Source organism: Globicephala melas, chromosome 18 (assembly GCF_963455315.2).
Source record: "Globicephala melas chromosome 18, mGloMel1.2, whole genome shotgun sequence".
NCBI classification, from domain to species: Eukaryota; Metazoa; Chordata; class Mammalia; order Artiodactyla; family Delphinidae; genus Globicephala; species Globicephala melas.
In genome coordinates, this window is record NC_083331.1 from 11116450 (window position 1) to 11139769 (window position 23320).

Below are 23320 nucleotides of genomic sequence, written 5' to 3' on the forward strand. Positions count from 1 at the left end.
CATTTATGGTTATAAAATACCATGTCAGAGCTGGAAAGGACTATAGTAATGGCCTTAGTTTAGAGATGTAGACGCTTCAATAATTATGATGTAATTATGATGCAATAGCATACTATTTTACAAATGAGTAGAAGGAATTTAAATAATTGAACAATTTGAAGGGAAAAGTACACATCACTTCATAATAACTAAATTGCTCCATGCTGGCAAGTTAGGCACGTTGAGGTTTGTGTGTGTGTGCAGTCGTGTTGAGAGGGAGAAATGACCACAGTCAGTGGTTCTCAGCACTGACTTCACATCACAATCACTTGGGAAGCTTTATAATAATACTGATGCCTGGGCCCGACGTATCCTTAGAGACTACTCCAATATGACTGGTGCTTTCTAACAACATTCCTATTGATTTTTTTGTTCAGTCAGAATTGAGAACTCACAGATTTAAGTGATACCATAGATTTTGGAGAAATAAATTCAGTTCAACAGCAAAGATACATTGAGTATGTACAGTATGCCAGACACTTGCTACTTACTAGATGTGCATAATTAGATAAAACAAGATCCTTTCTTTTATTAACAAGTTTATGATCTAGTGGGGAGAAATCACTACAAGTTATAAATAATTATATTTCAGAGGGAATGTTCCATGAGTAATAAAAGTTACATTAAGTGCTGAGAAAATAATGATGTAGGCTTGATCCCATTTTCCATTTCCAAAGTTTTAAAATTATTTTCTCTTTACACACAAGATTTATTGCTTTGCCAGCATAAATTCTTGTTATAATATTGCCCATTTTCATAGGAGTAAGATCTAAAAATTCATCTACAGAATAGCATACCCGAAGGAGAATATGCCGTTTGTTATACTTTGGTTACTTTTTCCTTCACATTTCATTTTCTTCTTTACACTTAGGCATTCTTGTTTACTACCCAATACTGTATGCCGTGTTTTGCCAAGAATGTAAAGAGATTAGACTTTTCGACTAAAGATGCCCTCAAAATTGATTATTTGTGCTGCTTGTACAACTGTCATTCAGAAATCATTAAACACGCTTTAAAACCCTCATTCAATTGTAAGATTTTCTGAGAAGGAAAATATACTTTATCTTGTGAGGAACGTTTTGTTGTTTCCCCTTTTTCTCTTTCTCATTTAGCATTTTTTAAAGTAGCTGAAAGAAATACACTGTGTTTTCCTCATTGCCTTATGAGATATATTTAAAATTCACCATAACAATGAGAGATTAAAATATATAAGTCTCATGCAAAATTCCAGAAAACAGCTGATGAAAATGTATGTTTAAAATTTCTAGCTTTACTGCTACTTTTATGTCTTAAGTCATTCCTTCTCTAACTCTTCTATTGAAGCAGCCCCCTGGGATGCAGTGGATGAAAGGGTGATACAGGCTGTAACCCATGCAATCCACCGTAACAGGAACATTCTATGCTCTTATGTTTTAAAATTTGTATTTTACTATATTATTCTTTTATGACTTATAATTTTAAATTAAATTACATGGCTTTTTTTTTTTTTTCCTCCCAGACTCCAGGGAGATGAATATGTATGTCCTGGGACTTAGTATGTCTCCTGCCTGGGACTTTGATCTCATACCACAGTTTGAAAAATAAAAATTTTAAACTAGCTTTCTTAAAGAAAGACAACCAGTAACATTTTTTCCACCTTACAAATTGTTAGTATTAGTTAATGTAGTTAACAGAAATTGACTTGATAAATTGAAATTGTCCAAATTGATTATTGTAGTTGATGAAGAATTTTGAAAATCTTCAAAAACTGAATTATACTCTTTTAACATTAGGTGAAATCTACTTGGTCCTTACTTAGGTCAAGGCCTGCAAAATTACGCTTGTACTCCCAGCCATATCATCTTAAAACATAACCAGTAGGCTTCTGTGGTAGAGAAGAAAATATTCATGTTTGGCAAGCAAATAACTAGTAGAACCTAGAAAAAAGATACCAGAAAATATACTACTTTATACACATAATAATATAAATTTTATACATAAGGATTTTTTCTGTGTTTTCCATCTAATGTTGCTAAACTTCTAGAATTGAACTCTTTTTGCCTTAATGCTGTAGTATAGTCACTGTGCAATTTACATCATCTATTTCTTCTGGTTCTGTGGTTACCACAGACAAATAAAATATGGCTCTTCCTTCAAAGATACAATATCTAAAATCTAATCATATAATGTGCATATAAAACATACAAAAGTGAAGTTGCAGAGACATGGAAAATACTATTAAGTTATCAAGTTTTAAACTCTTATATTAGAAAGTTGGCATTTCGGCTTTTGTTGTCTTAAAATCCTGTATCACATAAGTGTTTGATATCTACTTATGTCTGAGGAAATAACAGGACAGTTAGAGGTGACAGAAGAGCAAGATAGAGTCTGTAAAATTTTTTGCTTGGGCTCAGAGGAGGACAGAAAATATCTTCCCTCCCTATGGATGGAGGATGGAAAAAAAGAGAGAGAGAGATCCTTTCTTCTTTCTGTGATTAATAATGCTCTTTCATGTCTCCACAGAAGAAGAGCCCAGTTAGATTATGCTTCTGTGGGAGTAGAGAAACACTTACGTTCAATTAGTTATGAGCATTCTTAACAGGAACATTTTAAGAGGTTTTATTACCTGTCATATGGCCTCGCATTTCTGATAATACCAAGAGGTGAATTGTACATGAATTGCAGCTTGCCCAATAAATCACCAATAATAGTATTTATTGAGTATTACTTATGTGTCTCATGCCGTAGCTGGTGCTAAAAATTAAATATTAAGATTTAAAACCACATTTCATTTCACAAGACCAAGGCAAATAAGACCAGGGAATTTACACTCTTCTGGAAAAGAATTACACTACCGTTTACAATTGTGTTACTTAAGTCAGGGTCCCTTCCTGAATACCGTGGACTATTTTATATGTGAACAAGAAAAGAAAAACTTCTTCTACCCCTAGTTTTACTCTTTTTCTGAAGAAAGAAGTATCCTTATTCCTTTCCAGGACACCCCATTCTTTAATGCCTTCTTCAAGATTTCCCTGTCACCATTTCTCTCTTGTAATCAGTGTTTCTCTGACTCTTTCATTCTCTATGGTTTACAACTGTATTTAAGTCTCTTCGCCCTAAAAACTATGAACCGATTTTTCTCTCAGCCTCCTATCCTATTTTTTCTTAGCTTTCTCCACAGAATTCTTTGAAAGCATATACTCCGGTTACCTAACCTTCTCTTCCTCAATTCCCTTTCATTCATCAGCCCAGCGCAATGGGCTGCATTCTAATCGCCAGATCCAGTGTTCGTCATACCTGACTTTTCTGACATGTGGCAACATTGACAGTGTGATAATATACAAACGGTGTGATAGGTTTCTAATGCTTAAATTCAAAAAAGAAAAATCTGAAAAACTTGGGAGAATAAAGGGAGAAAGTCTCACCATCACAAAAAGTTTCAAGAAAATTCTCTTGGATGAGACTCCAATCCTTCTCCCCAATGTGAGCTCTTCTTTGGTAAGAAACTTTGAGAAAGAGCAATTCTGTAACTTGAGGAAAGAGTTGAACTCAAATACAAAGCCTTTCGATTGCATTATATTGTCATTAAAGAAATTTAGGAATTATGTTGCCTGCTTCTTCACAAAAACAATTCTGGAAGAAAAAATATATACATTGCAATGCTAAATTTTCATTCAAAATATGTCTTCCTTATTCAAAACCTCTCTATAATCTGATGAAATTATTTCCTTCTTGACAGTCTGTTAGTGTGCATACAGGTCTCTCCTGATTCTTCACAGAAACTGTGTTAGCTTTACAATAGTTCTGTAAACTGTTTCTTAGATCTGTATCCACCTTTTATATGATTTCTTCCCTTAGAGTCATGTTTTGGGTTGTTCACGTTTGGTTCTTTCCCACATTTTGAGCACTTGGTGGGTTTGCACTCCTTTGCTGCATTGAACTGAAGCTTGGTCATGTGACTTTGACCAGAAATGTGAGAAGTGACATGTGTTACTTCTGGGCAGAAACTATAAGAGCCAGTGATACTTAAACTTCTTTTCTTTTCCCTCCACCTTGGTTGCCTGTAGTGTTCCAGACAATGGTTACATTGTCAGTCTAGCTCCCAAAGTGAGGATGGTGATGAAGCAGAGCAGAACACGGGCAGTGGACTTGGAAATTGAACAAGAAATAAACTTTTGTTTTTTAAGCCCCTGAGATTTTGGGGCTGTCAAAACATTATCTTGTTTCTCCTGTTTGATCTACTCCTCATTTTGGCAGAGCACACCATCAGTAGGTTCTTTTTCTTTCTTCTTGAAAAAGTGGTTGAAAAATAAATGTTTATGCATGTCTGAAAATGTAACTCTTTTGTCCTCATATTTTATCGATAGCTTAGCTGGGTATAATGTTCTGAGTATTATGTTCCTTGTGCTGTTGAAGGTGTTGTTTTCTTTTCTCCTATTTTCCAGTTTTGCTCTAGAGAAGTCTAGTGTCAGTCTGATTCTTGATTTCTTGTATAAAGAAATTTTTTTCTTGTAAGTCTTTTCTTTAACCCTGTTCTAAAATTTTATGATGATGTGCTTTGCTGGGGATATTATGTCATGTACTTAATTCCTAGGAAATAATTTAAATTACTTTGATAACTTCCTCTCTTCCATGTTCCCTATTCACTCTTTCTACAATTCCTACTCAATGGATATTGGTCTTTCATCAGAAGATTCTCCACTTTCCTTATTTCTTTATCTCTCTTCTTATTGTTGCAACTCTTTTATCTTTTTGTTCTATTTTCTGGGAGATGTTTTCAACTTTGTTTTTTAAGCTGTCTCTTTTTATGTTCTCTTTTTAAATTTTCAGATTTCTTTTGTTGTTGTTGTTGTCCCTAGTATCCCTTCTGTACTGTTGTCTTGATCTTTGTCTTTCATGTCAGGATGTCAACTCTATGTAATGATTTCGGAAGTGTATTAGTAGCTCAGGCACCAGCTCATGTGTCGGCTCTGGCACCTGCTCTAGCACCTGTAGAGCTAGAGCCAGTTCTAGCATAAGTTCTAGAGCTACATACAGCTCTGGGACCTGCTCCAGCTCCAGAGCTGAAGCCAGTAGCAATACTAGAACTAGAATCAGCTTTAGAACCAGCTATATAACTAGAGCCAGCTCCAGAGATAGAGATAGTTCCATTATTAACTGTAGCACCAGCTCTAGCAGCAGCTCCAGAGCTAGAGCAAATTCCAGAACGAGTCCTAGCAGCACCTCTGAGCTAGAGCCAGCGCCTGCACTAACTCTTGGATAAAGGTAGATCCAGCTGTAGAGCTAGAGCCAACTCCAGCACTAGCTCTTGTACCAGCTGCTTCTTAGTGCCAGCTCTGGCTTCAGCTCTAGAGCTGGTATCAGCTCCAGATCTAGAGTCATCCTTATCTCCAGTTCTCACACCAGGCCTGGCACCAGTGCCAGAATTAAAGTCAGTCCCAGAACTGGAGCCAATTCACAGCCAGTTCTAGCACTACTGTCTGAGCTAGGGCCGGCAATACACCTAGTGCCAACTTCAGCAACATATCCAGCAGTAGCCCCAGAGATAGAGTCTCTCCACAGCTAGAGCCAGCTCAGGCATCGCTCCTGGGCCAGCTCTGCAGCTCGGGCCAGCACCAGCTCTAGTGCCAGCCCCTGGTTCTGGTGCCGACTCTACCACCAGAGCTTTCCTTACCCTCCTCTGGAATGACATCTTTTTTGACTTTTGTACTTTTGTTTTTGTGTTTCATATACTTTGTGGTTTACTATATTTTAATTTTGCAGTTCACATACAGTAGAATTTTAACTTCCTAATCATTAAAAAAATGGTATTAGTGATTAAAGGGTCTTGTATTTTTTTTTATTTTCTTGAGCCAATGTATTATACATGGATTATTTTCTTTTGAATAGTGCTATAATATTTTGCATCTGTTCTTAAATTTTTCTAGATCCTTTCTTGTCCCTTTCAACCGCTGCTTTTTCTAATCTTAAAATTGTGAATGGTTCCGAAGAATCAGCCTAGGTCTCTCTATCCTCTTTTTGTTTATTCTTCTGTGGAGACTTTTGCCTAATGCTGTGCCTCAATTAATGCAAAATATATGAGGAGAGTAGTAAGTCATTTTGTTAAAATGTGGGAAAAAGTGTTGCCAACAATTGTTTTTGACAAAAATGATTTGCAAGTTTTAATAAGTTCAGTAAAATGCAACAAAGATCTTGTTATTTGGATAAAAGTTATGGCAGCTAAAACACAATGGCTTTGCTAAAAACAGAGTCATTTAGGCTTTTATTAGATCATTACTGTCCCCAGACTATCATGTCCCTTTTTCCAAGTTGTTGATTCTCTCTCCTGGGGAAATATAGATTCATGATTTGTTCTTCTAATTCTTCATAAATTTACTTAGGACAGAGAATGTTTACATCCTAAGTACCTACTTTTGGGGACCACATTTATTCCCAGCATGTGTGCAAAGCTTTAAAAGGGAAAGTGATCAGGAACAGAGTGAAGGGTTGACATGGAGACTGTGTTTCCTCAAGCTGAATTTGTGGCCAGCACTTAATTAGTGGAAAATCATGGAGGGAAAGTCTATAGATGAGTGGCATGACTGATCAATAAGGATTTTCAATAAAAATATGTTAGGCAAGTATTATTTATAGTACCATTGAAAGGGATATAATTTTTAATCCAAAAAATTCAATTTGCCAGCTATATTAAAAAGACCAAAAACATTGAAATCACTAGAATAATAACCAAAAAGTTATCTAAAGCATATTCTAGATATGCCGTAGGAAGAGTGTAAAACAAGCAATATTTTACAGTCACAGTGAGTTTTGTCCCTGTGACCTCACTCTCTATCTTAGTCGGCATCACTGGGAATTCAAAAGCACCTTTTTAACTAAGTAATACAGGACTGCTTTTAAAGTTTTGATTTCTTGCAAAATAACATTTGTTAAAAATCTTTTAGAAAGATTTAGAAGTAATATCACGTGGAAGTTATTAGGATCAACATGATCCTTAAACCAGATGTTACTTTTGTTTACATGCTCATTTTTCTTACAGTTGGTTTGCTTTCTCCTTTTAGGAATGGCAAAATTCTATTCAGAAGAATGCAGGACTTGCATTTATTGAACTCATCAATGAAGGAAGGTAATTAATTTTACAAATTTTAGACAACTAGTCAGTGTACATTTTATTCCACTGGGTGACTGCTCTTGCCTACCATCTGTTCCAAAAATGTGTAAGAAAATATATTTTAGTTAAATGATTCATCACACAGGTACTTATACTTTAAAGGAGCAAAGTTTAAAATGTTAAACATTTTTATTTGGCGGAGGGGAAGCAGGTATGAAATAAAGGGACAAACTTTATAAGGTTTTTGTGAGATCTGAGCCACGTCTTACCAAGTAGTAAAGTTGTTTTACATAGATCAAGTGAACCCAATCTGCAGTCCCATCTGCCACTCCATCTGTTTTCAGAGCCGTGTTCAGTGTTTACTCCCTCACTCAGCCCATCTCAGTTCATGTGAAATAGTTTTATTCGACCATGTCATGCTATCTAGTATCCAGCTAAAAATGTGAGAGAAGTTTAATATAGGAACTATAAAGGTCTGGTTAGGAATCTATTTAAACCATTGTTAAAATGATGCTGTGGTAAGATTTTTCACTATGATTTTTCCAATACTTTATTGGCAATGGATACACTAAGACAGATATAACTGTCACTATTTTGACATGTTCAGCTTCTATCAGCTGAAGACCTGCGTCCTTTACAACTTGAGTTTCTTCTATGATATAGTGCGTTCTTTGGAAAATAATGACTGAAGATTTGGGGTAATCTATTTCTTTTTTGAAACCAGATTTAATTAAATTGATAAGGTAATAATGTTACTGTATGTAAAATTTATCTTTATCAAGGGAGGTGTCATGAAAGAATATTTTATGAGCTACTCTTTGAAACTTAGTTTGTATATGCTATAAAAACCCATTTTGAAAAAAATTAAATGCAATTTAGTATTTTTGTTCGTGTATTATATTCTGAGAAATAGCCTTTGTTTTTATAACAATTCATCTTATTGTGTATTTCTCACTTAGATATTTTATGATTGCATTACTTTTAGTCATAATACTACAACTCTAAATATTAAAATAAATTTTTCATTCACTGCCAAGCAAAGATGCAGGAAAATATTAGTTTTCTTTTATAGCATAAATAATAATTTTAAACATAATAATACACTCTACTTCTTGTAAAACTTTATGGTGAAAAGAATTGATAACAATTATTATCCATCTTCAGGCAATGAAAAAATAGAAAAAAAAAACTTTTGCCCAGGTGGCTCATTGTCATATCAGTTATAGAAATCTCTCACTTCACATACACCCTAGTTTTGCTAATTTGTTTCAACTGTGAAGTAAAAACAAAAATTATGCTGTTATCAGTAACTCTGAAGACTTAACAAATTGAAGCTCCAACATTTAAGATTAAGATTATGGTTATTGTCTCAGAGAAGGAGGAGAGTGAAAATTTTGCTAATAGAGGTTTTTAGCTTTTGAAAATGTTTTGTTGTTCATTGGTAGTGTTTGGAGTTTATTTTGTTTGGTTTTAGGAAAGGAGTTGGAATTATAGAAAGTAGTTATAATATTTAAAAATTTTTAATCCATGAAAACCTCAAAATACTCATAATGTTCTTTGTGCCATTCTAGATTTGTGTTTCCATTTTTTATACTAATAGTTCCTCCAATAAAGATGCTTTTGGAACAAATATTGAAACATTATGCCTAGCTCTAAATACACAAGAACATCTCATGTATACATTAATACAGCATATGTCTATTCAGCACCTACTATATACCAAACACATTATAGGCACTGGGAATAGAGAAGTGAATGAGACAAACATGGTGCAAAATTTTGGAGGAAAGGCAAGCATTAGACTAGCACATACAATAACACAAGGGTGCTGTGATAGGGGTGTTACAGGTACTAATGCAAGCATAAGGCAGAGCACTTAACCTAGTCTGGAGGGGTGCATTCTCCAGTTGGTGGGGTTATCAGGGTTTTCAAAAAGTGTATCCAAGCAAAACCAATACTGTGAAACAAAAATAATCTTTCCAACAAATGGTGCTGGAACAACTGGACATCCACGTGCACAAAAATAAATCCAGACACAGACCTTACACTCTTCACAAAACTTAACTCCGTGTGGATCACAAACCTAAATGTAAACTGAAAAACTATGAAACTCATAGAAGATAACAAAGGAGAAAATCTAGATGACTTTTTAGTTATAATACCAAAGGCATGATCCATGAAAGAAAGAATTGATGAGCTGGACTTCATTAAAGTGAAAAACTTCTGCTCTACAAAAGACAATATCAAGAGAATGAGAAGACAGCCACAGACTGGGAGAAAATATTGGCAAAAGGCACATCTAATAAAGGACTGTTTTCTAAAATATACAAAGAAGTCTTAAAACTTAGCGATAAAAAAACAAACAACCTGGTTAGAAAATGAGCCAAAGACCTTAACAAACTCCTATCCAAAAAAAGTATACAGATGGAAAATAAGCATAGGAAAAGATGTTCCAAAGCATATGTCATCAGGAAAATGTAAATTAAAACAAGGAGATACCACTACATACGTATTAGAATGGCCAAAATCCAGAACGCAGACTCCAGCAAATGCCGGTGAAGAGGTGGAGCCGCAGGAGCGCTCACTCACTGCTGGTGGGAACGCCGGGCGGTGCAGCCACTTTGGAGGACAGGTTGGCGTTTTTATAAAGCTAAACTTATTCTTACCATGGAATACAGTAGGCGTGCTCCTCGGTATCTGCCCAAAGGAGTTAGAAACTTACGTCCACACAGAAACCTGTACATGGATGTTTATAATCATTTTATTCATAATTTTCAGAACTTGCAAACAGCCAGGATGCACTTTAGTAGGTGAATGGATAAATAAATGCCCACTTATTTATATGATGCATCCAGACAATGGAATATTTACTAATTAGTACTAAAAAGAAATGAGCTATGAAGCCATGAAAAGACATGGAGGAACTTTAATTGTGTATTATGAGATGAAAGAATCCAATATGAAAAGGCTACTGTATGATTCTAACTATATGACATTATGGAAAAGGCAAAACTATGGACACAGGAAAAAGATCCGTGGTTGCCAGGGATTAGGGGGAGGGAGGGATGAATAAGCAGTGCAGAGAGGATTTTTATGGCAATGAATCTACTCTGTATGATACTGTAATAGTGGATATATGTCACTTTACATTTGTCCAAATCCTTATAATGTTCAACACGAAGAGTGAATCCTAGTGTAAACTATGGACTTTGGGCAATAATGCTATGTATTAATGTAGGTTCATCATTTGTATCAAATGTACCACTCTGATGGTGGATGGTGATATGGGAAAGAGGATGGGTTGGGGGAGGGGGGTATCTGGGTCATCTCTGTATCTTCTGTTCATGTTTGCTGTGAACCTAAAACTGCTCTTAAAAATCGCCTATAAAAAGAATGAAAGGAGGAGGTCCCCTCAGCACAAAAAAGTATACCTAAACAGAATGTCATCTTAGTTGAGAACTGAGAGATGATTAGGACATAGCTAGGTGAAAGAAAATGAAAAATAGAAGAATAAAATTCTGGGCTGAGGGAATAGTGTAGTGCAAAAGCCTGGAGGGAAGAGGTAGCAAGACATGTTGCTGGAGAGCTCTTTTCACTCAGCCAACAGCTATTTCAGTGCATGTTGTGTGCCAGCCACATAGAGGCAGGCAAGGGCCATCCCTTCATGGCAAGGGTCATGCCATGGAGGGGTTTGTAAGCTGTGCTAAGGGTACAGGGCTGTAGTTGAAGAGGTTTGGCATAATCTGCCGAGTGACAAATGGATATCTGGGGCTGCAGACTGGAAGCGAGATACCGATCTGAAGTTTCAGAATCCTTTTGAAGAGAATGGTGTCGTAGAGCAACCAATAGTGGCTATGAGGATGGAAGAAGTGTACAAATTTGAAGTATCTTTTGGAAATTAAATCTATAGAATTGCTGATAGATTGGATGGTAAGAGGAGAAAGAAGGTACTTTGATTTCTGGCTTTAATAGCTGGATGATTTATAGTGTAAGCATAGTTTACTTAGAACAATACAGAAGGAAGGGCATGAATTTGGTGAGAGATATTTTTACTTTCGGTTACACTGAATTTGTAGCACCTATGAAAGTTCCAAGTGGAAATGTTAAATTGACATCTTAGAATTTGGATGTCCAGCTCCAAAGAGACAGCTAATATGGAGATTTAAATTCAAGAGTTCTCAGTTTTTGCATGAGGTAAATGGGGGATAAGGATACAGGTGTGATCAGGGAGAGTGTGTGGAGTGAGTGGAAACAAGCGGCCAGACTCTCGCTGCTGTTTCTGCTGGGAATCCTCTTTCCCCACATCTTCACGTGATTGGCTCTTCCCATCATTGAGGAATCAGCTTAAATGTCACACTCATAGAGGCTCCCCTGACCATCTTATTGTGTTATCAGACTTCCATTACATGACTCTACTTTAACATTCAATAACATTGTCTCAAAATCTTTTCTTGGTTTACATGTCTTCTCGCTAAAATGTACTTCCCTTCAGAACTCGTGTCTTATTCTCTGTCTTATTTGCTGATATATCCCTGGTTTCTGGAATAATAATGCCTAGTACCTATTTTGCAATCACAAATATTTGTTGAAGGAATGAAGAAAAGAATGTTGAGTAGAATGTTTGAAAAGGAATGAATAGTCAACAAGAGGATTTGTAAGTCAGGATTAAAGGCACCACTGGAGTCAGTGACAAGAGGGACATGTTGATTTCATTCAAATTTATACCGGTGAATGAATACCTACGTGCTAAAGATGCTGGGTATAGACCCAGGCACTGCTCTAATAGAGCTTTCAGTCCAGTGGGAACAACAGTGTTAGGTTAAGTAATTACTGATGTAATAAATGTGCCAAAAGGCAGATAGAGGATGGGAGCAGATAACTGAGGGAAGTAGGGAGAGTAGCTCGGATGTTTTCAGGTGAGAAGTGAGCGGGAGGTGAGTATAGACAGTAAGTACTTACAACTATAAGAAGGTTGGCCAAGAAGGGGAAAGGGTGGTTGCTGGTGGTGGATAGGGTTTTAATTTGAGGAGGAGGAGGGGAGTAGAAGGAAGGATTTGAGTACTTTAAAATGCTGATGGAAAGAAGCCAATACGGTGGGAAAGAAAGAAGAAAAGTTTCTACTCAATTAAAAGAGTACAGTCTCTGAGAGGGGTGAGGCAGAGGGACAGGGGTTAGCCTTCTGTGGATGAATATTGAGAAAGGATGCAGGCAATTAAATTGGTGGCAGGATTCAGAGAGTTTTTGTAATGATGCCTTCTGTTTTCTCTATAAAGTGGCAGTTAGGGCCATTTTCTGAGAATGAAGGAAATTTGGGGAGGTAAGTGTTATACTTGAGAAGAGTAGAAAATATTGAAAATAGCCAGTGTAGAGAAACTGGGGAGTGAAATGACTAAGGAAACACAGGAGACTTGCCAGTGTTTGGGGGACCGGATGGAAGATGCTGTCTTTGCTATTGTAGTGTTTTCCCCAGTAGTCCACAGGACAAAGACGATGGGCATTGCTTTAAGACATTCACTTCTCTAACTTTAGTGAAAATAATCTCTGAGCACCAACCCCTCCACATCCCTAATCCGGATTAGGTGCCTTGCCATGTTCTCAAACCACCTTCCATTTTCCCCTGTTTTATACTTACCATACCATAGTGTTAGTGCCTGTTTATTTGTGGTGTATTTTTTATGGCTATTTCCACAGTGCCTATTATAATGTGGAGCACGTGTGTATTATTTGTAACAAGTTTAAATACCAGTTCTCCTAATGATAAACTATTAGATTCTAGGCATGTAACATAATCTCCCTCTGACATTGTTTCACATCTTACCTAGTTTCTCTGAAGGTTGGATGTAATATATGACATTTATTACAACTACAGTAATATAGACACTTTAAAAATGGAAGGTTATTTTGGGCTTCCCTGGTGGCGCAGTGGTTGAGAGTCCGCCTGCCGATGCAGGTGACACGGGTTCGTGCCCCGGTCTGGGAGGATCCCACATGCCGCAGAGCGGCTGGGCCCCTGAGCCATGGCCGCTGGGCCTGCGCGTCCGGAGCCTGTGTTCCGCAACGGGAGAGGCCACAACAGTGAGGGGCCCGCATACCGCAAAAAAAAAAAAAAAAAAGGAAGGTTATTTTGTTAGTTTTTGTTACTACGTACAGTATATATTCAGAATTTTGCCGACTCCTATCTTTAGTTTGGTCCATTTCCTTTCAATTTAGACCTTTCTCTTTCATAAATTTGAACTGGGAGTTCCAGATTAAAAAAAAAATCATATTGAGATAGTTCTGATGTAGTTACAGTAAAGACACATTCCTCAGTTTATCTGGCTTCTATTTGTTGATGCCGACTCTATACTAGGCACAAATTAGATTCTTTACGTACACTCTTATCCCATTTGCATGGACATACAACATGTTTCTTAACTTTTTCTAATAGTGTAAAATGAAACATACAAAATATTTTCTCTTGGTTGTTAGAGTATGTCTTTAATTTTCCTTGTGGGAATGAAGATAAAAATCTTTAAGTGGAAATTGTTATAAATGTTTATCCTACTTAACAGCTACATTCGTGAATATAATTCATCAATCATAGCTGGAGAAAGCAATTGTGCAGTTGTCTACAATTAACGACAAAAACAGTTGATGAATGTGCAGCTGAATTAAAGTACTCCCTAGGACAGGCTGAAATTATAAACTGGATCATTTAAAGGAATCTAACAAAGGATCTTTATAATTAAAACAAAGCAAGGTTAATGGGATGTAAAATTGCCTATAATATCTTGGCAATAATAATTGGATTTTAAATTATTAAAATATGAATTGAACTATAAAGCAAATAAGAAAGACTTTCAAATTATAGAACTTGAGTGATCTTTTGAAATAAATTAATCATTTGCCTAAAATAAACCTCTATCACTCTTTTGGAAGCCTATAGGATATAATTAATGAATATTCATAACAAGCTGGAATGTATTCTTGTTTAGCACTGAATTTGACCTATGATTCACAAGATTCCAATTTTTTGTTTTGTTCTTTAAAATAAGGAAAAATGTATAACCTTGCATTTCTTAACGTTTTGAAGAAGAGAAGCACATCGTATTCAAGTTTAATTATTTAGTGATTATATGGCCCAAATTTGAATATCCTCGTTAATTTAACAAATGCTATTCAATAATTAAACCAATAAGCTTCGGTTTGCTTGAGTTTGTTTCATGTCCTTGATTTGGCAAAAACTGTGTTTAAAAAAACAAAAACCAGCACCTTCTAACACTATAAGAAACTTTTTTCTTAGAGTTGAGAATCTGATTTAAAGTTGAACCAAGAAACCCTGGAAACTCCTGGAAAACAGAAGTTCCTCTATATTTTTTCATGTAGTACCTAATTTATTCTTTTTTCGTACTACTATGTTATTCATTTTACACATGTAGTAAGTTATTAAACATATTGAGGTTTGCAAACGAGGTAAAAAAAATGTGTGCATTTACAAAATTAATTATGTAGATCTTAAACAGTATTGCTAATTTATAGACTTAACTTTAGACATTGATGATAAATAATATATTTACCTGAAACTAAGATAAACAAATCCCATTTAATAATGGCTAGATTTCAAGTAAAAGTATTTCAAAATTAGTAATCATATATTTTATTTGAATTGCATTTTTAACCATGTTTAAGATATATCTGCATATGTATATATATTGAGATTTTTTTTCCTTCTGAGAACAACTTTAAATATACTTTCCTTCCAGGCACTATTATTTTAGCTTTGGTGAGAGTTAAATAATATTTCATAAAACACTAATAGTTCGTTGTATTAAAAAAAAGAAAAAAGGGAAAGGTACCCTGTTTTTGGCATAATCATTTCTGTGCCATATTTCTTCCTGTTTCTTATTTCTTAGAGACATAAAGTTTTGTGTTTGTTGTTGTCCTTAGCTTACATATTGCAAGCAAATGCCAGCCTAGATTCAAATGATACGTCTTTATTAGAAAACTTCGATTTAGTTTCTGTGCCCATTCTGACACAACCAGGATCACTTGGTAACAGAGGAGACTAGAGTTGGCCTTTGCATTTGTGGCTGGTATGTTGTTTAAAGAACAGACACAGGGAGAAGTGAACTACCTGGTTACAGGAGAGTCAATGCTGCCATGAAGATATAGTGTGTGTGGTCAGTCCAAGGATACACTAAAGGTGAGAGGTAAAAGAATAGAATGAGCAAGCCAGAGTACGGTCATGGCCTGAGCCATTAGTTTTAGTCTAGGAACTCTTCCCAAGGTGCCCAGGGAATTGAAGCATTGATTATAGGCGGATTAGTTTCCATGTTCGTAAAATGAGAACACACAGACAATTTATCTCTCTCAGTTGCTGTGTACAGACCAACATGTGAAAAAACAGAATACTTATTTTATAACATGGCTGTTATGAAGAGTCACAGTCCGAGCTGGACAAGGATTAAGAAAAAGTTGTTATTTTCTAATTACCAAAAGTAGTGTAATACCTGTACAGGTATTCCTGAAGTTCTTAACGCCTATGTAAATAATTATAATACATACAGAAAAACAAAACAAAACTGAATACTTATAGAATACTCATTATATAGTTTTAGCAGTGATACAAATACATTTTACATCTGGTCTTCATCTCAAAGTAATTTGTAATTGAGAAGTTAGGTTTTACATGCACAAAAAATTAAACAGTTCAAAGTGTCATAGACAGTATATAACTAAGTGCAAAAAATTGATATAAAAATTGCATTGACTTTAAGAAGAAGGACCTATTTCAGTGGACAGTGATGGTTGGGGAAGGCTTCTTTTAGGAGACAAACCAAAACAAGTATAGGCACACTGCGTGGGATCAATAAAAGAAAAAAAAAAATCAACCCTAGCTTTTTTTGTGAAAATTAAGATTTAAAACAACAGAAAATACCTTTATGTTCTTTATTATCTAATAAAGCAAATATGGGCATAATTCTATGTTAAAAGTTATAATCTGTCTTTGAGCTCTATATATTACTCTTTTTCTGAGCTCTATATTATTTATATTAAAAAAAATTATAAATGTTTCCAGATTTTTTAATAGTCTATTAAACAACTCTAGCACAGGAAGAAATTGAAAATTGCTGATACAGCCAGACTCTTCCTTGCAGTGTCACTAGAAACTCTATGCCTAATTCTTTTAAGGTTTTGGGGCCAGAGGAAGTGACACTGAGGTGTTACATCTGCTCCTACACTGTGTGGCCACTTTACTTCCAATCAGGGTCTGTTTTCTTGACTAAATAAATCAGGATCTAAAATTTAAGCTGTAATCTTACAGCTTGGGCATGCACTATTTCTTCCAGTTTATAGGATATCTGAGACAGTGCACACCCATTTTCTAATCAGAAAACTAAAACTCAGACACAAGGAAAATTTATTTGTCCAAGTTTATAACACTAATAAAAGGCAGAACTTAAATATAAACTAGTTCTGCCTTCTGTCCCCTCGCTCATCTAGAGATGATGAAAGACTAATTTGTCTGACCTCTCATATTGCCTTTCCTATTGACATTTTTTTTTCTTTCAGTCAAATTACAGGAATTATTTATATTTAAAATTCAGGATCTCAGGGTTTCAGGTCAATGACAAGCAATTTAAATTATAACAAACTGCATAAAATTAGAAACTTCCTAGAAAATCAGAACTTGCTGCAATGATATCTGTCCCATTTGGAAGAGAATACTTTGTTTTGTCTCCTGACTTCTTTCCTGTATCCATGACAACTCTGTTTTAGGACAGGAATGAATATAATTGAACAAATTGTTTTCTTTTTCTATTTCCTTTGAAAAATAAACTTACAGTAGAAGATAAAGACCACTTCATTTACTTCCTATCTTGTACAGATACTCTGAGGAAGAAAATGTTCCGTAATTCCCAAGTTATCTGATTTTTATTTACCTCTTTTTTATGTGCTAAATGTATCATAGAATTTTATAGTGTTAAACTGTCTTAATCATTAAAGTTCTGTTTCTTCTTTGCCCCCCCTTCCCACATAACCTGCTCATGTATTCATTCAGTCATCTTTCCATTTAGTCATGTGTTATTGGTGAGTCCATATTTCATGACATGTACATGCAGATCATGTTGGAAACAGAGATGAATAGTGATTGTACCTCATTTAACGAACTTCACATTCTAAGAGAGAGAACCTTATTAAAAGGAAAAGAGAGGGGAAAAAATCCATAAGACAGTGGGATAAATATTATAACGCCCAGAACATTTGAGAAATTGGGAGATCTCTTACTTGTATTGAGAGGAGGGAATGACAAGAATTACAGGAAGAAGAAATGGCACATACAGAAATCCTGAAATAGCATGAGCCATTAAAAGAACTAGAAAGGTTTTTCTAGAACATAGAAAAAGTATGCTAAAAAGGCAGTAGATAAGGTTACAGAAGTAGACTGATATCTACATATAATGTTTGGCTATTATCCTGTCTATTAAAAGTAGCCATTGAGGGCTTCCCTGATGGCGCAGTGGTTGAGAGTCTGCCTGCTGGTGCAGGGGACACGGGTTCATGCCCCGGTCCAGGAAGATCCCACGTGCCGCGGAGTGGCTAGGCCTGTGAGTCATGGCCGCTGAGCCTGCGCGTCCAGAGCCTGTGCAAAAAAGTAGCCATTGAAGAAATTTAAGTGTAAATAACAGTAATGGCAAAGCGAAAAATGTATCAGAAGGATGGAAGATTTGAGGGAGGCAGAGAAATTAGGAGGCTATTGTAATTGGATGGGAGATGATTAAGGCTTGAATTAAAACAATGTTAAAGTAATGAACAAACAGATTAAAATATATTATGGAGGTAAAATTGACAAGACTGGTGATTAATTTAGTGTAGGATGATCTTAAAGTCACATTTCAGCAGATTGAAAAGTGAATAAAGCTGTATGGGTAACTCAGTGATCTGAGGTTATCTTCTGCTACAGAACATTCACATCCTAACTTAGGATATACTCTTTGAGGCAACATGCATCTTATAAATGGTTTAGGCATGGTTTAGGCTTCTCCAGGGCCACATCTCCCCCCTATAAATTGGTGTCTCAAGGAGTAGGAATGCCCTGGGGACATATGCCTAAAACAGCAGTGCTGTTAGGATTTTAAATCTTTAGCCAGGAATTAAGTATAGAACCTTGCCTGAAACTTTCATGCTAAGCCAAGATCCTTAAGAGAGGCTGACGTGGTTCTAGTGGGCTCTCCTTGGTACCAAAAGAAATAAAAGCAAATGCTTATCCAAGTTAGGTCTGTTGGACTCCTGATTAAGACCAGAAATGAGGTAACAGTCAAAGAGTACTAAATATATGAGAATGAAAGCCACTATGTATGAGAATCAACAAGGAAGAAAACAAAAAATTTAGACCCCCAGGGACTACCAAGATTAGAATTGTGAAATACAGGAAATAAAATAGCACAAAATTGAATGAATAAGAAGAGACCATCAAAATGAAGAGGAAGATTTGAAAAATCAAAAAATATAGAATTTAAAAATACAATTTGGAAAAAACTCCATGTATTAATGATTCTTCAGATTAGACAAAGATAAAGGGAACCAGTGACTTGGAACATACATTTTGAAATTTTTCCCAGAATGCAGAAAGAGAAAGAAATGAAAAATGAAGTGATGTTAAGAGATAGGGAGGTAAACTAAGAAAGTTTAGTTTACAAATCATCAGAATTGAAAAAGGAAAAAAATACAGAGTAGGGGAGAGGAAATATTTTAAAAGATGATTGTTGTGAATTTTTAAGAACTGATTAAAAATAAGAATACAGTGACACAGAAGTCACAATGGACCTCAAGTAGGCTAAATAAAAAGAAACCCATACTAGATACATGGTACTGAAACTGGACAATGCCCAAAATAAAGAGACAAAAACACCCAGAAAGAAAGAACTGATCATCTACCAAAAGGGAAAATTAGAATAACAGCAACAGGGACTTCCCTGGTGGCACAGTGGTTAAGAATCTGCCTGCCAATGCAGGGGACATGGGTTCTAGCCCTGGTCTGGGAGGGTGTCACATACCGCGGAGTAACTAAGCCCATGTGCCACAACTACTGAACCTGTGCTCTAGAGCCCGTGAGCCACAACTACTGAGCCCGTGTGCTGCAACTACTGAAGCTTGCATGCCTTGAGCCTGTGCTCTGCAGCAAGAGAAGCCACAGCAATGAGAAGCCCGCCCACTGCGGTGAAGAGTAGCCCCTGCTTGCCACAACTAGAGAAGCCTGCACACAGCAACAAAGACCCAACGCAGCCAAAAACAAAGAAAGAAAGAAAGAAAGAATAACAGCAACAAAGAAAGCTAGAAGAAAGTAACATAATACTTTCAACGTGTGAAAAAAAAATTCTCAATAATTGTATATGCAACAAAAATATTTTCAAAAATTATTGGTGGGTGTGACGATAGAGTAATTTTGTGACATTTTAACTCACTCCGGTCCCAACCTTTGCTCCCCATTTCAAAGGAAGCCATAAAAATGCAGCACACATTATAAGCACTGTACCAGAGGGAGCATAATAGACCTCATTAGTAAAGAATTTTAAATCACTTACTTGTTCTGATCTGTCTGGTGACTCCCTGGAAGAATGGCTTAAAAGATTTGTTTTATTTTACCTAACCTGGAAGTGGCCCAGAGTGGAAAAAAAAAAAAAAAAAAAAAACTGATTTCCTGAGGGCATTTGTTGAAGACACTTATAGGCTAATATCTTGGACCTCACTGCCTGAGGTGATAGGCACCTCAGCTGCCTGAGGTGATAGATTAACAGCTGAGGCAAATGATAGACACACCAAAAAGCTTGGGAGGAGCAGCTGGGGAGTGAAAGGTACACAAGGGCTTTGAAAAGCTCTGACATATTCCTGGAAATGTAAAGGGCCCTGCACACGCTTAACGTTGTGTTCATGCTCTGGAAAGACCTGAGAAGGCCCCAAACTCTCATCTTTTGCTGATGCTGGGACTCTATGGAAGCAGGAAGTAAATGCAAAGGTAGAGTTGAAACCTGCCTGGCTGAGTGTTCAAGGGCTGTCCAAACACACACACGGCTGCTTGAGAAATTCTGGGAGATTTTTTTGGATTCAGGCATTTAAAGAAATCTCTGTCTAATCATTAGGTGACACTAACATAATGAAACAGAGACTTCAGTGACCACACATGACAAGGAATACACACTTAACAAAATTATTTTAGAAAAGTCAACTCAAGTTTCCTCAGAGGTCCAGATATAGGAATGAGGAGGGAGACCCACGTCTTCACCTAGGATTATGTATTTCCTGAGCAATTACAGCAGGCAGATCAGGAATTGAGTGAAGGTGCTGGAAAGAGAATGGTTAAAGTGTGGACTGGGGGGGATCCTTGCTTGGGGGGGAAGGAGATAAATCTGAGCAGTGGTTGAAGGACTAAGAGAAGAGAGGGATCAAAGAAGTGGAAGTTGGAAGTGACCTTATTTTTGCCTGGGGCCAGAGAGGGACTAGTGAAGGGGAGAGAAAGCACTTAGGCTAGGAGATTGTGACCAGAGAGTAGATTGTTGGCATAAAGATTTACGATGTGAAGCTGATTATGGCCAGTGAGGTGATTTCCTGAAGTGAGGTAGAATTGAAGATTCTAAAGAAATCTTAGATTTAGGGATTTTTGGTTCCCCATTAAAAGGTCAGAGAATTGTGAGGTACTGTGGTGAACGGTTTCCCATGTGGCTAATGAGGTCACCCAGAATGACAATAAGTCAGATAAGAAGATGCATGGAAATAAAACATCATATATTAGTTGCTATATGACTCATAAGGGTCAGAGGTAGGAGGACAGACTTTCGGACAATTGATGCAATTTCTCTGGTGTGTCTGAGGCATGAGTCTCCCCCACCCCACCCCCTCCTCTGCCACCATGCCTCTTGGCTTTGCCCATCCACTTGTTCTGTTCCTGAGAATAGTACCTATTAACCAGCCAGACACTGAGTCTCTCCTTTCCAGCTGTCTTCTGTTAATCTATTTAAATGTAATCTGCACTAATTTGCACATATTAGATTTTTTTCCTGGCTTTCTTCAGCCTTCATGCACTAGACAAAGCCATTGAATGAAATACTCTAATCTCTCACATCTCTTTTCCTTTTGAAGACTATCTATAAAATATAGACCAATGATGTCATCAAAAGTTAATATTTGGGGTTTAGTCTTTCTTTAACTTCTTTTATTTTTCCAGCTGCCTCAGTGATTAAATTTAAGACTATCCATATGATTGTTTGCCCTCCAACATCATTTACATAGGAGTTTGAGCCTTTTTCCCCCAACTATTGTGGTTTCTAGCAGATTCCCCTAACCGTTGTGTCTTTGAATAATTTATGTTGTCGTTAACTTTCATGCTGAAGACTAGACCATATTCCCATTGGAATGTGCCTGTGTCCCTCTTATGTGATTGAAGAGAATACTGCTACATGTTTCCAAGTGATCTCTCTACCTGTCCTGCTGCTATGCAAGATTTTAGTGGTGCTTCCGTGCTGCTGCCAGGAAGTTCCCGCTGGTCCTAGAGTGACAGTCATAATTTAACCGAAATCTCATCGCGGAGTAACAAAATCTGTGTCAGAACACACGTGGATTTTGGAAAGATTTCTACTGAGAACTGTCTTGAATTGAGTGCTGCTTGGAACTCATTTCAAGGTAGTTCCATCTAGAATTAAGAATCTGAGCATTTAAGTGAATTTTAGGTGTCCGTCCTATTGTCTGTATTAATTAAAGAAAGAATCCAGTCTATAGATTTCCTAACATATGGTCATCCAGTTTTGTGTGAAAATTTACTTCCATGGCAGTGAATTTTGTTGTTCTAGCCATTTAAAAAAGTGTCAAAAATCCTTGGTTTTTAGTGCATTAAATAACTTAATTGAATTAACTGAATCATTTGTTCACAAGGCACATTATATTTAAGAGGCATTGCTGTAAAAATATAATAGCGTATTTCTTAATTATATGATTTAGCTTTATCTAAAGTTTATGCATAGTTAATACTTGCAATACTGAAATTTGGTTATTGAAAAAAATTGGATTAAACAAAGCTATTAAGAATAATAATTCCAAAGGTATTTTTCTTTTCAGATTGCTATGCCATGCTATGAAGGACCATATAGTTCGTGTTGCAAATGAAGCTGAGTTTATTTTGAATAGACAGAGAGCTGAGGATGTACATAAACATGCAGAGTTCGAGGTAAGGTTTGGGGATTGAGTTAAATTCTGCTTTTCTGTTATAAGTCGGTTGTCACCAATGGTAACCTTACATAAGGTTTTTTTTTTTTTTAAGAGAAAAATTTCAATGAAGTCATTTCAGTAGTTTTTAAAAGCTTTAGTAAATGTCAAATACAGGGCACTTATTTCTTTTTACCTCATTTACAACATGAAGAGACCTGTCCTGCCCTGTTCCTAACCAGTTGGTGGACTGAAGTTGTTCTGACTTATTCTTAAAGGCAAATACAGTTTTATAATGCAATTCTTTTAGTAATTTTTCAGCATAGTTTACACACCATTAGATATGGGTGTAACAGTGGTTATATGGAGAAACAGTTTTACCATTCAGTAATTTATTATTTAATAATGTATCTGTCTTTATTTAGAGTGGCCAAAGATTATTTTAGTTCATATTTTATATTTATAATTATATTTTAGTGACAAATGAAGCAATGCCATTATATATGATATAAATGTAGATCTGTATGTATCGATCTATATATGGAAATGTAATAGTTGAAAAATCCTCATAAGTACAATTAACTATCATTTGAGTAAAGAACAAATAGCTGTCATTTCTATTTTATATGCAAAAACTAAAGGATGTTCAAGCACTATATATTACATACTAATAGTTTTTTAAGAACATTATTCTTATATTCCTAGCATGTCAGTAATTATTTGACATTATTTGTATCGTCCTAATTCAATAACATTGGTTTCAGAAATATTGAGGTGACCTGGTGTTTGGCTTAGGTTGGACTTCAGTGGTCTTGAAAATAATATATAACTCCACCAATTTATTCTCCTAATACGACATGCGAACAAGTGTGGTGTGGCTGGAAGCCAGAGCCCACGGTTTCAGTTTTGACGAGGTTTTTATCTCAGTAAAGCAGCTCTCTTAGCCTTGCAAGTTGATGTCCTAGGTCTAGTGATCTCTGACCTACCTAGGTAAAAAGCATGAGGCAGGGGGCTTCG

At 36.2% G+C, this 23320-nt stretch overlaps 1 protein-coding gene across 4 annotated transcripts in view; it reads left to right on the plus strand.

Moving 5' to 3' along the window:
* The window catches only part of NBEA (neurobeachin), a 627505-nt gene that overhangs the window by 305359 nt on the left and 298826 nt on the right, over positions 1-23320 (plus strand). For all 4 annotated transcript variants that reach the window (XM_030882520.2, XM_060287860.1, XM_060287861.1 and 1 more), the window contains 2 exons: positions 7077-7141; positions 22217-22325. In XM_030882520.2, coding sequence (XP_030738380.2) covers positions 7077-7141; positions 22217-22325 — 174 coding nt within the window. The remainder of the gene's footprint in view (positions 1-7076; positions 7142-22216; positions 22326-23320) is intronic.